We start from the raw sequence: 13,686 nt of genomic DNA on the forward strand, positions 1-13,686 counted from the left end.
CACACACTATGACACCTATTTTCTATTTAAAGTTCCACCCTCTCAAAGTAAATCACCCATTTCATACAAATCCTGTATTTAAAAAAAAAAGTGTATCCAGATGGCTTTGTGGCCTACCGTCTTGAGGTGGAAAAGTGTCCATTTTAATAGTATGCACCACCTGGATCCACGGCCAGGGAGACATAAGTAGAGCTGTTTTCCCACCCTTGGTATCTCTGAGTAAACTCTTCTAATCTATTTTAATAACAATACAAATTCGTAAAAGTAATGTAGGACTTTGAAATTAAGCAAAAGTATGAAAAAATATATAATTTATTTTAAAAGCCATACAAAAATGCCAGGTCATCATGGGCTAGCGCTAGTTTAACTCCCCCTACAGCAGTCACAATTACACATTGTTATGCACTTCTGGGTCTACTGAATATTTTAGTGAGACAGATTGTATTAATGAGAACTAACAAACTCTTCACAAGTCCAACTTTTACAATGGATGGCTTTACCTATGTATATCCCTTTTTGACCATTGAAGGTTACGGTACTTCTGTTTTTTTCTTGGCAGATTCAAAGCAGGAGTGGCATGAGTAACAATAGAATACAGCTGCACTTTGCCGCTGTATTCTACAGGCTGACTTAAATATATTCTGTGAAAGCCCATTGTTTGTTGTTAATTTTTACTCACATTAACGTCTAAGGTCTTATAGTTCATATACCTTTTGAAACTGAATCTTTATTTATTATCTCCTCGCAACTCTACAAACACAACATTAAAATAACACGTCTTTTAACAGTGTCAATAAAAAGTGAGAACGATTATTTTTCTCAAGGTACTGTAGAATTGTTGATGGTGTCATTGTATTAGATCTCATTGGATTGTGCAAGTGTAACCGGTGTTGTGGACGGTGAGTGTAGTTTGCTATGCACTACCAAGAGTGCCAAAATGAAATAAATTAAATAATTACGTGCCATGATGTATTTATTTCAGTATTTCTTTATTTCAATATGCATTTAATTATTTCAAATTGCATATAAGTATTTAAATGTGTAATTATTTTCACTATTTAATGAATGTTGTCGTTCCTGTTGGCAGTACTGAACACTTTGAACACGGTAAAAAAAAAAAAGACTTGATTAGAAAGTGCTTAACGTGCGACGCCTAGTGGTAAAATAGTGTTGGCGTTTGACTGTCCGGTTTCTGCTTTCTCGAGGCTGTCGTGTTTGGACAGTATTTTGTTTTTACGATTCCCAATTCCTCTTCCCCAGTATTGACAACATGAAATGATCAGCAATAGTGTAACAATTTTTATTATGACAAGAATGCCTACCGTGCATTTCCTGAAGTAAAGAGAGGGAGGTACACAGGGCGGAACAATTCTATTCCCGGAACTATTAAGTCTACCCGGTTTTATTTTGGGTGACAACTCTGACCATTCGGACGGTTATGGCGGTTCCTGGTAAGTATCAGTTTAGTAACTTTACGTTTATACGGTTTACATTGGGTTATTTAATATACTCCGGGAGTTTCTTAGCATGTAGGGAAGTTGCTAACTTTTACTAGCCGAAACACCGACTCAAGCACTGTACTGATACGATTGAATTTCTCCTTCTGCATTATTGGTATTTGCGGATCGATTTGAGGTGCCGGTGTGAGTTACGCAGTACTTCAACAATGCATGTCATATCCGAAATGTTTTGATGCCCCCAGTTGCACCGTTGTGGTCCAAAATACCAATCTCTATCTATCCTGTTTAATGACACAGGCCCGAATAAGGACAGTATCCGAGCTGGATGCAAGAAATGCGGATATCGTAAGTATACATTTGACCAAAACTCCCTAGTCACAGGATGTGTTCACCCCAGCTTGGATGACATACATTCTGGCAGTGATTCGTTTAAGTTAAACTGAAGCAAAGACCAAACAGCCTCTTAGCGCTTTTTGCAATTATTGTCCAATCATTCTTTCACTCGCTCTCTCTTTTTTAAATTTTATTTTTTTATTTTTTTTAAGCTGGCCACTTGACCTTTGAGTGCCGAAACTTTGTGAGAGTTGACCCCCAGAAAGACATAGTTCTGGATGTAAGTAGCACCAGCACTGAGGAAAGTGAAGAGGAAGTCCTAGGTAGAAGCGGGCAAAGTCGTAGAGGTAAGAGATCATATTCAAAACACTAACAACACATGGTCTGATATACATGGCAATGATTGGTTGGTTATATTGTTGGTTGGTTTTGTGTCTGCTTACACGTTACATGAGATTCGGGATGTACCGATACCACTTTCTTTCAGACAGAGAACAAGTACTACGCGTGGGAACTCGCTGATAACAAGTACCGATACTTGATAATGCCATTACATCTTGAAATTGTGATTTTTTTTTTGTTTTTTTTTTTTTTTTGTTTTTGTTGTTGTAATGAAATTTTGTTAAGAAAAACAAAACAAACTTCTCTTGAACATGGTATAAGCATCACTCAAATGCTGTATAACACCTTTTATTTTATTACTGCCATTTTCACATCCAACTGCTTGCCTTGGATGCCACATATTTACCTCAAATGTAACACAAGGTCTTTCAGTTATATGGGGTCTCAGTCTGAACACTAGGCGGGTCACTATGGAAAAGTAGTAGCTAGATAGGAGATGAAAATGAACATCGTGTCTACTGGATATACAAGTAGGTATGCGAGCAGTGTTACCTTTGTGTGTTAGCTACAAAAGAAAGTGAGTAAGAAAAAATACAAATCTGCTTCTTGAGAATACCCCAAGTTACCAAATACAACTATGACAGGACAACTGAAGTGATACTTACACCATTGATTACTTCTTTGTACTCGCCACAGCGCATTGCCCACAGTCCGTCAGCTTTTTGACAGTAGCTTGGCTGGCTCAGACGGAACGGTGAATGGGACTCGACAAACTCGCTGCATGTGGGACTGCTCGCTGATTGGCCGCCTCTGTCTGCAGTCTGCTAACAAAGTGTTGTCATCCGTCTTTACGTTAACTTATCTCCACACGGCTGACATGGCTCCTACTCCACCTGTCATGCTGGTAAAGTTGTATCGGTTGATTTTTTTTCGAGTCAGAGTACGAGGACAGACGTACAGATTGGTACTGATACTGTTGTTGGTATCGGTGCATCCCCACAAGATTGTTGACTGTAATTCTGACTGAATTTCCATGTGTTAGACTCTCCTGCTGATGACCATAGAAAAGAGAGGCAGAAGCAGAAGAGGAACAAAGACAGAAAATCAAGAAAGAGGTACGTTATTTTCATTGAGCGGTGGACAACGTCTGTCAGTTTACATAATGATGATTTCCAAAAATTACTTAATGATAATGATTCCTCAAATGGTTGGAGGGGTGTGGCATGGGCCATCAATATAAAGATTCCTGGATTTTTTTTTATTTTGTATATTCATTCATTCATTTTCCATACCGCTTATCCTCACTAGGGTCCCGGTGTGCTGGAGCCTATCCCAGCTGACTCTGGGTGAGAGGCGGGGTACACCCTGAAATGGTTGCCAGCCAATCACAGGGCACACGTATACAAACAACCATTCGCACACACTTTCACACGTACGGGCAATTTAGAGTCTTCAGTTAACCTACCTTGCATGTTTTTGGAATGTGGGAGGAAACTAGAGTACCCAGGATAAACGGGCAGAACATGCAAACTCCACACAGGCGAGGCCGAATTTGAACCCCAGAACTGCGAGGCGGATGTGCTAACCAGTTGGTCACCGTGCCGCCCCTCTTTTGTATATTATTGCAAAAACTCCACTGATGACTATTAACACAATCTCTTCTCCTTTAGTTTTACGACAGTTGTCAAACATTTTGTGGTGGGCATTACTGCCACCTGCAGGGCTGGAGTGGAATATGATTGTAACTTACAACATTTAATAGTAACAAGTGTGTGTGTGTGTGTGTGTGTATATATATATATATATATATATTAGTTTGTCAAAGAACTTTTGAAATGACTACCGTTTTTCTAGTACTGTACATGTTTTCTCTTAGCGTAATTTAATAGCCGCTTTGCTATAAGCTTAAAAATTTGTTTTACTTCTTAGATATTCCTCACCATCAAGTGATGAAGAAGCTACCAGGAAAAAAAAGAAACGCAGCAGGTCCCTCTCCGGGTCTGATGATGAGAGGCGCGGAAAGAAAAAGAAACTGAAAAGTCACAAGAAGAAAAGTAAGAAGAACAAACGGGAGCATGGGAAGCATAAAAAGAGACAAAGGAAGAAGAAACAGGAAAGCTCCTCCTCCTCCTCCAGCTCAAGTGAATCAGACAGTGACTGAACTGTGTCCAGGGGTCCAGTTTTTTATTTTTTCCATTCCATGACGTTTTCTTGACAAAACTCAAAAAGTAGTTTGTTAAAATGAACTGTTCCTCGGTAGTGGGAAGTAGAAGTGTGTGAGCTACAAGGAAATAGTAGCAGCCTTTCTACACTTTTATTCTTGGAAACATTTTGGGCTATTTTGGAAATATGTGTAAAGCATAAAAGAATCTGCTGAAAACTGATAGCGGTTCTTCTCTGGACATTTGCATGCAATGGGGCTCAATTCACTTTAACTGTAGGTTTTCAAGACAAATACCAAACAAGGTTATCTGATCGGTAGAAATCATGAGTACATTTTACCATTGGTTGTACCTTACCTCAATAGTACCTTTCTACTGTAATTCTTTGTCATCACAGCCATTTGATGAATAACTTTGATGTTCAGGTTACATCTCTGATGGACTATCTTTTGTCACTTGTTGGTAACTTACGGGTGTTTGAAAGGCAATTGAACCGAGAAAAATAAATATACATGCATCCCTGCTTTTTGTAGAATGTAAAGATAATGGGAAATGTCACATTCTTTCTGACTTGTGCACAAAGTGACAAAAAGTTAATTTAATCTAAAATATTTTATTCCTGAGTAATCAATGATCAATCAGTGATCATTGTACATAAAGCAAATCTGTCACCTGTCATTGTATTATTAACAATCACCACAGCCAATACATGTACAGTATTTGACCTAATATTATAAGGATGCACAAAGGAAAACTTTGGGCAATGGAACAGATAATATTTTCCTGTAGATGGCAGCAGCCTGCCGTTTTACAGTCTTGTCACGTAATGCCAATGTCCGAAGGCTCATTTGAATAGTTTGTCTGGTATGTACAGTGTGTACCAACAAATTGAAAAACGGTGTTTTCTGTATCACTGCCGGAACTGTAATTACACTACTCTTTTCAGTGTGGGCTTCTGTAACATACAGTGGGGCAAAAAAGTATTTAGTCAGCCAACAGTTGTGCAAGTTCTCCTACTTAAAAAGATGAGAGAGGCCTGTAATTTTTATCATAGGTATACCTTGCCTAAGATAGACCAAATGAGAACAAAAATCCAGAAAATCCTACTGTCTGAGTTTTCATGAATTAATTGATAAATTAATCGGTAAAATAAGTATTTGATCACCTACAAACAAGCAAGATTTCTGGCTCTCACAGACCTGCAACTTATTTAAGAGGCTCCTCTGTGCTCCACTCGTTACCTGTATTAATGGCACTTGTTTGAACTCGTTATCAGTATAAAAGACACCTGTCCACAACGTCAAAGAGTCACACTCCAAACTCCACTATGGCCAAGACCAAAGAGATGTGAAAGGACACCAGAAACAACATTGTAGACCTGCATCAGGCTGGGAAGACTGAATCTACAATAGGTAAGCAGCTTGGTGTGAATAAATCAACTATGGGAGAAATTATTAGAAAATGGAAGACATACAAGACTACTGATAATCTCCCTCGATCTGGGGCTCCACGCAAGATGTCACCCCGTGGGGTCCAAATGATCACAAGAACGGTGACCAAAAATCCCAGTACCCCACGGGGGGACCTTTTGAATGACCTGCAGAGAGCTGGGACCAAAGTAACAAAGGCTACCATCAGTAACACACTACACCACCAGGCACTCAAATCCTGGAGTGCCAGACGTGTTCCCCTGCTTAAGCCAGTACATGTCCAGGCCTGTCTGAATATGGTCAGATGAAACCAACATAGAACTTTTTGGTAAAATCTCAACTTGTGTTTGGGGAGAAGGAATACTGAGTTGCATCCAAAGAAGACCATACCTACTGTGAAGCACGGGGGTGGAAACATAATGCCTTGAGGCTGTTTTTCTGCAAAGGGACCAGGACGACTGATCCATGTAAAGGAAAGAATGAATGGGGCCATGTAGCGTGAGATTTTAAGTGAAAAGATGAAACATGGCTGGGTCTTTCAGCATGACAATGATCCCAAACACACCGCACAGGCAATGAAGGAGTGGCTTCGTAAGAAGCATTTCAAGGTCCTGGAGTGGCCTAGCCAGTCTCCAGATCTCAACCCCATAGAAAATCTTTTAAGGGAGTTGAAAGTCTGTGTTGCCCAGCGACAGCCCCAAAACATCACTGCTCTAGAGGAGATTTGCATGGAGGAATGGGCCAAAATACCAGCAACAGTGTGTGAAAACCTTGTGAAGGCTTACAGAAAACTTTTTACCTCTGTCATTGCCAACAAAGGGTATATAACACAATATTGAGATGAACTTTTGTTATTGACCAAATACTTATTTTCCACCATAATTTGCTAGTAAATTCTTTAAAAATCCGACAGTGATTTTCTGGATTTTCTTTTTTTTTTTCTTCTCATTTTGTCTCTCATAGGTGAGGTATATACCTGTGATGAAAATTATATGCCTCTCTCATCTTTTTAAGTGGGAGAACTTGCACATTTGGTGGCAGACTAAATAGTTTTGCCCCACGGTATGCTTCTCAAGTGTATTTTACTCAGTAGTTTATGTCGGGCGTTTAGAAACAATGGGGGTAAACGATTAAGTCGGCTACAGCAGTACTGACTCTCCACCTAGTGGTCACAGTTTGAAGATCATGATACAAAACCGCAAATTTGGGATTTTCAGAGTTTGCTTGCTCATCTGTAGTTTAATTCTCGTTTCATAATGCATAATGCATTCAAATAAACGAAAACAAATGTGTGTGAAAGGTGTATAAGGCACACCTTACATGTGTTCTTACAGCTCAAATTGTTAATAATTTTTGGCCAAGGCACGTGTCTCACATCAATCTTAATGTAGTAAATATGTTGCAAAAGGAGGTGATAAACACGTGTATCAGGTTCACACTGGGAGCTCAAGCCAATATGTACATAGTGTGTAACCAACACACACACTAAGCCATAAAGTTTTGATTTACGACAGTGTGAACACATTTACACTCAGTACCTGTGAATCGATTTAAAGGGCTGGTGAATACACAATTTTCTGTGGCAATTCTCTTGGCAAGGAATCTCAAAAATCCTAGCTGGGTTTTCATGTCGCCAAGTGTGTGACGCTCAACATCTGAGGAGAATGTGCAAAAAAAAAAAACCTTTGTAATGAAAAATTACCTATTACAAAAAATATTTCTTTTCCATATTGAACTTTTTGATAAGAGTTTATAACCACCATTATTTCACTTTGATAAAGAGATACAGAAACATCTGTAATATGCTCATATCGTCACACCATGTTGATCTAAGTCCAGAGTTAAAATACTATACTACAAGGACTGGTCGACAGCCAAACACATGGGACATCAAGACAACCATTCGCACTCACAGTTACGCTTAAAGATAATTTAGTATTTATATGTTTCTCCCAGTTCTTTCACCACAATAGAAATGACAAGGATAAGTGTTCACAAGAAATTGCCATCACAATGTAGTTTTTCTTTTTCAACATTTTAAAAATCAGTTCAGATGTTAAAAGTTTTCTGACTGCAATGCTTTAGATGTGTTGTACCCATTGACGTGTCTAGTGACCTTGTTCCTATTAATTTGTGTAGTACTTTGTACACTTACTACTTTCAAATATTCATGAAATAAACTCTTGAAAGTAGTAAACTTCATAATGGCCCAGATTGTAAGACAACATGAAATGAAGCCAAAGTAGAACTGTCCATGAGCAGCCACACTGAGCAAAACATATGCTCTTTGTGACAACAACAACTAGTTCCCCTCAGCCCATTGGCTTTTATTGAGCCTTTTGGGCTGCACAGGAAAGCAGAGAGCAAATGTGACTCCATGGAGCAATTTGAATGAAAATTAGATTTTCAAAGTCCCTTTGAAGAGAACTGAACAGCAGCAGTGCTGCGATTGAGCCTCCATGCAAACATCTTTGGTGCATTCATGTCAGACGGAGACTAAATAGTTTTTTTGGGGGGGCAAATGGCTGACCACAATGACTGAATTAACAAGGTGCCAATTCCAATAAGATTGTATGTTTTCAAATACTCAGTAGCGCATTTGTGGAAAACATATCCATGGGAGTCTAGATCCATTGATATAGCCAATACACAATAGTGAAACCACAACATGCTTGTGGTGTACACATCAACATGGATCACACTCCTCAGCCTCCCTGGTAAGGTCTATTCAGGGGTTCTGTAGAGGAGGATCCGTCAGGAAGTTGAATCTCAGATTCAGGAGGAGCAGTGTGGTTTTCGTCCTGGCCGTAGAACAGTGGACCAGTTCCACACCCTCAACAGGGTCCTCGAGGGTGCATGGGAGTTCGCCCAATCAGTCTAGATGTGTTTTGTGGACTCGGAGAAGCCATTCAACCGTGTCCTTCGGGGAATCCTATGGGGGGTGCTCTGGGAGTATTGGGTATCGGACTCCCTGATACGGGTTGGTCGGTCCCTGTACGAACGGTGTCAGAGTTTGGGCCACATTGCTGGCAGTAAGTCAGATTCGGTTCCAGTGAGAGTTGGACTCCGCCAAGGCTGCACTTTGTCACAGATTCTGTTCATTACTTTTACGGACAGACATTTTAGGCACAGCCGGGGTTTTGAGGGGTTCCGCTTTGATGACTTCAGTAACGCGTTGCTGCTTTGTGTAGATGACATTGGTTCTGATGGCTTCATCAAGCCGTGAACTCCAACTCTCGCTGGAACAGTTTGCAGCCCAGTGCGAAGCGGCTGGGATGAAAATCAGCACCTCCAAATCTGAGGCCATGGTCCTCAGTTGAAAAAGGGTGGAGTGCCCTCTCCGTGTCAGGAAGGACATCATGCCCCAAATGGAGGAGTTCAAGTTTATCTGGGTCTTGCTCACGAGCAAGGGAAGAAAGGAGCGGGAGATGGACAAGCGGATCGGTGCAGAGACTGCAGTGATGCGGACTCTGTATCGGTCTATCATATTGAAGAAAGAGCTGAGCCATAAGGCCAAGCTCTCTATTTACCAGTCGATCTACGTTCCTACCCTCTCCTATGGTCATGAGCTGTGGGTCATGACCGAAAGAACAAGAAATTAGTTTCATCTACTGGGTGTCCGGGCTCTCCCTTAGCGATAGAATGACAAGCTTGGTCATCCGGGAGGGCTCAGTGTTGAGTTGCTGCTCTTCCGCATCGAGAGGAGCCAGATGAGTTGACTCGGGCATCTGGTTAGGATGCTTCCTGGACGCCTCCCTGGTAAGGTGTTCTGGGCACGTCCCACCGAGCGGAGGCCTCGGGGACGACCCAGGACACACTGGAGAGACTATGTCTCTCGGCTGGCCAGGAAACGCCTCAGGATCCCCCCCCAGAAGAGCTACAGGAAGTGGCTGGGAAGCGGTCAGTCTGGGCTTCCCTGCTTAAATTGCTGTCCCCGTGACCTAATCTCAGATAAGTAGAGGAAAATGGATGGATGGATAGAAGGATGCCAGCAGGAACAGGAAGTCAGGCAGGAATACAAACTAAGGAATGTACTAATCAATACAGTAAAGGATTATGAATTTTATTAACAGCAGTTTTTTAAAGCTCTTTGTGTTTTTAAAATCAGCACTGCTTTTGGTCAATATTCTTTTCGATTTTTTGCCCCAAACATGCAACATTTTCAACAAATAAAAATATTACCTCATTCATTCCATTATCATCATTTAAAAAGTTAGTGAGGGATGTTGTACATGTGTGGTATAATGTAATGTATTATGTAACTATGTAACCGCACTGTATATCACACTGTACAGTTTACTGTATATATTTGTATTTGCTTTTATTTTGCTTTCTTTTACTCTGTTGTCTGCTGCCAGGTCGGCATTGCAAATGACAATCTGTTCTCAATTGGCTGAACTGGATAAATAAAGGTTAAATAAAATTGTCTTTAAAAGTTATACAAGTTTATTCATACACTTTAATCTCAAACTTGAATCACTACTCTCTGAAAAATACCTAACTTGTACCAATATAGGAATCGCTATTGAATGTTTTATCTGCAAACCTTTGCTCATGTGCCTTGTCCACTACACAGAAAAGCATAATATAGTCAAAATATTCCCTGAAATTAAATGAAAATCACTTGTGATGCAGTTTGATGGGAGCAGCCCAATTAGAGATGGCGCCAGTTGTGTGTCTGCGACTACTATTGAAATATTGTTTCACAGTTGTACTTACTTGTGAACAAGTGCAGGTTGGAAGCTGTACATTTGCTACCAATTTAGGTTCTACATCTTAGATTTCATTTCTCTCTTCCTATTGTGGCCCTTAAAACAGCAAAAGTAGAGAATAACCTCTAGGATAAATAGACTGTAATCCATATGTCTCAAGTCATACAAAAAAAAGAGGCTGTAAGAAATACCACACAGCTTCACAGGAAGTGTGTTCAACATACTCCCAAAACCCACAAGTAAAGATAATAAGGAGCCAAACGGGGTGAGGATATTCTCTTGAAAACGTTTTGGGTTGTTGGAGTTTTGTTGACCAAGTTCGTGGGTCACATGGGGGACTTTATGCAAGGTCGCATTGATCATATTTTGTATGACCACCACAGATGACCTGTGTTGACCTCACTGCTTGCAGAGAAGGACAAGGAATAAGGGTAAATTAGAATAACAGATACCGTGATGGAAACCTTTCTTGTGAATTACAGTATTTGATATCTTATAATGTTTTTGTTTTTTTCCCCATTTTTTAGCTAATGGCAACTGTATTGTAGTACACTTGCAGCAATAAAGTCAGTGGAGATGATGGAAACTCAAGTTACCTGTCAAAAAAAAATAATCTAATAAGAGTCAATTAGAGAACTGTATCAAAATTGTGTACCTTTAAGATGATAGAGAGATGCTCCAACATGACTGACCACAAGATCCAACAGAGTGCTTCCCAAACTGGAGCCTGTCTGACATGTCCTGATGTAAGATGCTGTAACACCCATCTAAAGCAACTTCAAAACTTATTGTCTTCAGGTGACACACAGCCAAGTCTCCAGCAAGTCCCGAAGGTGACAGGAGTGATGCTGGCTGACAACTTATACTTAAAAGGAGAACATTGAGAGCTTGTACCTTCAGCACCACTCAAAAAGATTGCAACTTGTGGTAAAATATTTCTAATACATCTTCATCATCTGACTGGGTTCAAAGACAATTGGGGTCATATTATATAATCTATAATTTTCGTGACTTTTTGAATGCTTTCTGCTTCATATTTATATTAAAAGGGTTGTGTATTTTTGTTTAATGTGAAGTTATTGTGCCTTTCTTTGTAAAAACCATCAAACGAGACCAGAGGAGCACACAATGGTTAAAGCAAGATCAAGTTATTTTTCGTTCTCTTACATCATAATAAACCTTGTTTTCCTTATTTCCCCAGTCTTACCATCCCCTCCTTTTTTCCCTCTTGATGGAAAAAGGTCTTCATATTGCTCATTTTGCCCAAAGAGTCTCCCAGCTGGTGCATGGATACAAACCAGGAACCCTCTCATCACAATGTTTCTTTATAGTAACACTTTTCATTTGGTGAGTTAAGTGCCTCACTCAAGGCCATTTAATGAGCACACTGCACAAATTTGACCTCAGGAGCTGTGTAGTTGCATAGCTTCACTGAAGCTGTTGCAGACGGTCACACTTTTACAGAATAACCCTAATCTCATCTGTGGGCTGTTTATTTTAGGCAGTTGAATGATACAAGGAGACTTGTTCAGTGTTTAACCTCCCAAAGCGGGCTGAACACGCATACTTTTATTTTTTTTTTTGTCACCCAAACAACATCAGAACTGCTGAAGATGGAGCACAGGGTTAGGGTTAGGTTACTTTACTATGTGAAATTGCAACCATAATATTATCTGAGTTTAAAGCTATATCATCAGATCCGTAAGTTTCTCAGGACTTCTATAATAACACTGGAACAACACATTACTCATGTAATAACATACTAATAACTACAGCACAGTTACAGCACATCCTCTTTTCAAGCATTGCGGTAGGTGTTATACCATTGTAAGGTCTAGTTATACAAGTATTCTATTCTATCTTTTCAGTCGCATGCAAAAACAGCATTTTACCCTCGATCCCCTCTCCTGCTAGTTTGGGACCACAAATGTACATATTTTTTTCTGAAATGGATTTACAAGCCGAGAAACAGGCAAGAAAGGGAAAGCCTATTAGGGAGCAGGGGAAATGTGTAGGCGTGCATTTAGTGCAATGTTGTTCATTTAAAGATAAGTTATTCAGTCATTCCTGCAAGCTTGGCTTTTAATTGTCAACATCAAAGCATTTAATGCTCTGCCAATTACTGGAGAAATTCTGAGCTAATCACTTTTTGTCTAAGGAAAACAACAAAGAGCAGTTTTGTGTTGGAACCTTGTTTCGCAACACAGAAGATAAAGTCTTTATCTTCATTTCAGGGACTTTCACCACTGCTTTTAGAAAATACTTAGACATTTAGCGTGGAGCATACAGTAGGAGCACCTCACATTTTATGTCTTCAGGTTCTGAAGCTACTATAACAAAATTACCTGCATCTTCTACAAGGAAAATAAATTTTACTTTCCTTACAGGAGAGAAACAGTAAAGATACCGAGTCAAAATCTGGGAAAAATGACATACCAAATACAGAACAATCTTTAAGTGCAATAAAGATAGAAGATGGAGTCCATTCCAGAAGGAAAAGAAAAATGGGCCTCAAAGACCTGCTAAACCATATTTTACTGATGTGATGTCTTACAATATCAACAGTGACAATAAAGGGTTTTGTCGTAGTCTTTAGATGTCCTTCAGTTTTGTACACCGAATATTAACAAAGTAATCCATTGTCAAAGGGGCCAGTGTTATGAAGCCACTAAGTGTATTCACAAATCAAATATAATACAAATAAATGGGGAATGACTTGGATCTTAGTGAATTGACATACAGGTTTTGCAAAGTAAACACCTTGAAAAGTCAAAATGCAGATGCATGTAAGTGTCATACTAAGATCACATAGTGCTTTGGTCTTCAGAAATAGGAAGTCGGCCCCAAAATTTGCATTAAACAACGATGCTCTGTTTCCACACCAGTCGCTTAGTTCTCACCAGTCTCTTTTTTTTGGTCAAAGTGAGAGTGTTGTCATTTTTCATTCATTATTTCAAACACAGCAGTTGTAAAAATTGGTAAGGAGCATAAGCACAGAAACAGAGGTAACCAGAGATGTTTTCTCAGTCATTCACTCCGGGATTTGGCTATAACCACGCCTGCAGCACATGGGAAAGGTGAGAGTGAGGAAGACTAAGACAAAGAGAGCATGAAAGACTGGCAACGAATGAAAGCGAGAGAGCAAATATAGAATGAGGGCTGATAAAACGAATGAGACTGATGGGAGGATGAAAGAATATTTTTTTGCCTGAACCTCAAATTCCAGGTTCAAAGTCAGTCGAAAGTA

The 13,686-nt window shown here is 39.8% G+C and overlaps 1 protein-coding gene and 1 long non-coding RNA gene across 2 annotated transcripts; both read left to right on the plus strand.

Annotated features, from left to right (window-relative positions):
- The first annotated feature begins 1,237 nt into the window (after positions 1-1,237).
- Positions 1,238-4,820, plus strand: srek1ip1 (SREK1-interacting protein 1). The gene is made up of 5 exons (XM_061780386.1): positions 1,238-1,451; positions 1,758-1,805; positions 2,006-2,140; positions 3,178-3,250; positions 4,065-4,820. The coding sequence occupies exons 1-5, from the start codon at positions 1,439-1,441 to the stop codon at positions 4,294-4,296; spliced, it is 501 nt and encodes a 166-aa protein (XP_061636370.1). The 5' UTR covers positions 1,238-1,438; the 3' UTR covers positions 4,297-4,820.
- Positions 4,821-5,618: 798 nt separating this feature from the next.
- Positions 5,619-11,763, plus strand: LOC133480355 (uncharacterized). Its single transcript, XR_009789247.1, has 3 exons — positions 5,619-5,709; positions 11,238-11,366; positions 11,641-11,763. It is a non-coding gene; the product is annotated as an uncharacterized LOC133480355 (long non-coding RNA).
- Positions 11,764-13,686: the final 1,923 nt, after the last annotated feature.

The sequence above is a fragment of the Phyllopteryx taeniolatus genome, chromosome 7, assembly GCF_024500385.1.
Source record: "Phyllopteryx taeniolatus isolate TA_2022b chromosome 7, UOR_Ptae_1.2, whole genome shotgun sequence".
Lineage (NCBI taxonomy): Eukaryota > Metazoa > Chordata > Actinopteri > Syngnathiformes > Syngnathidae > Phyllopteryx > Phyllopteryx taeniolatus.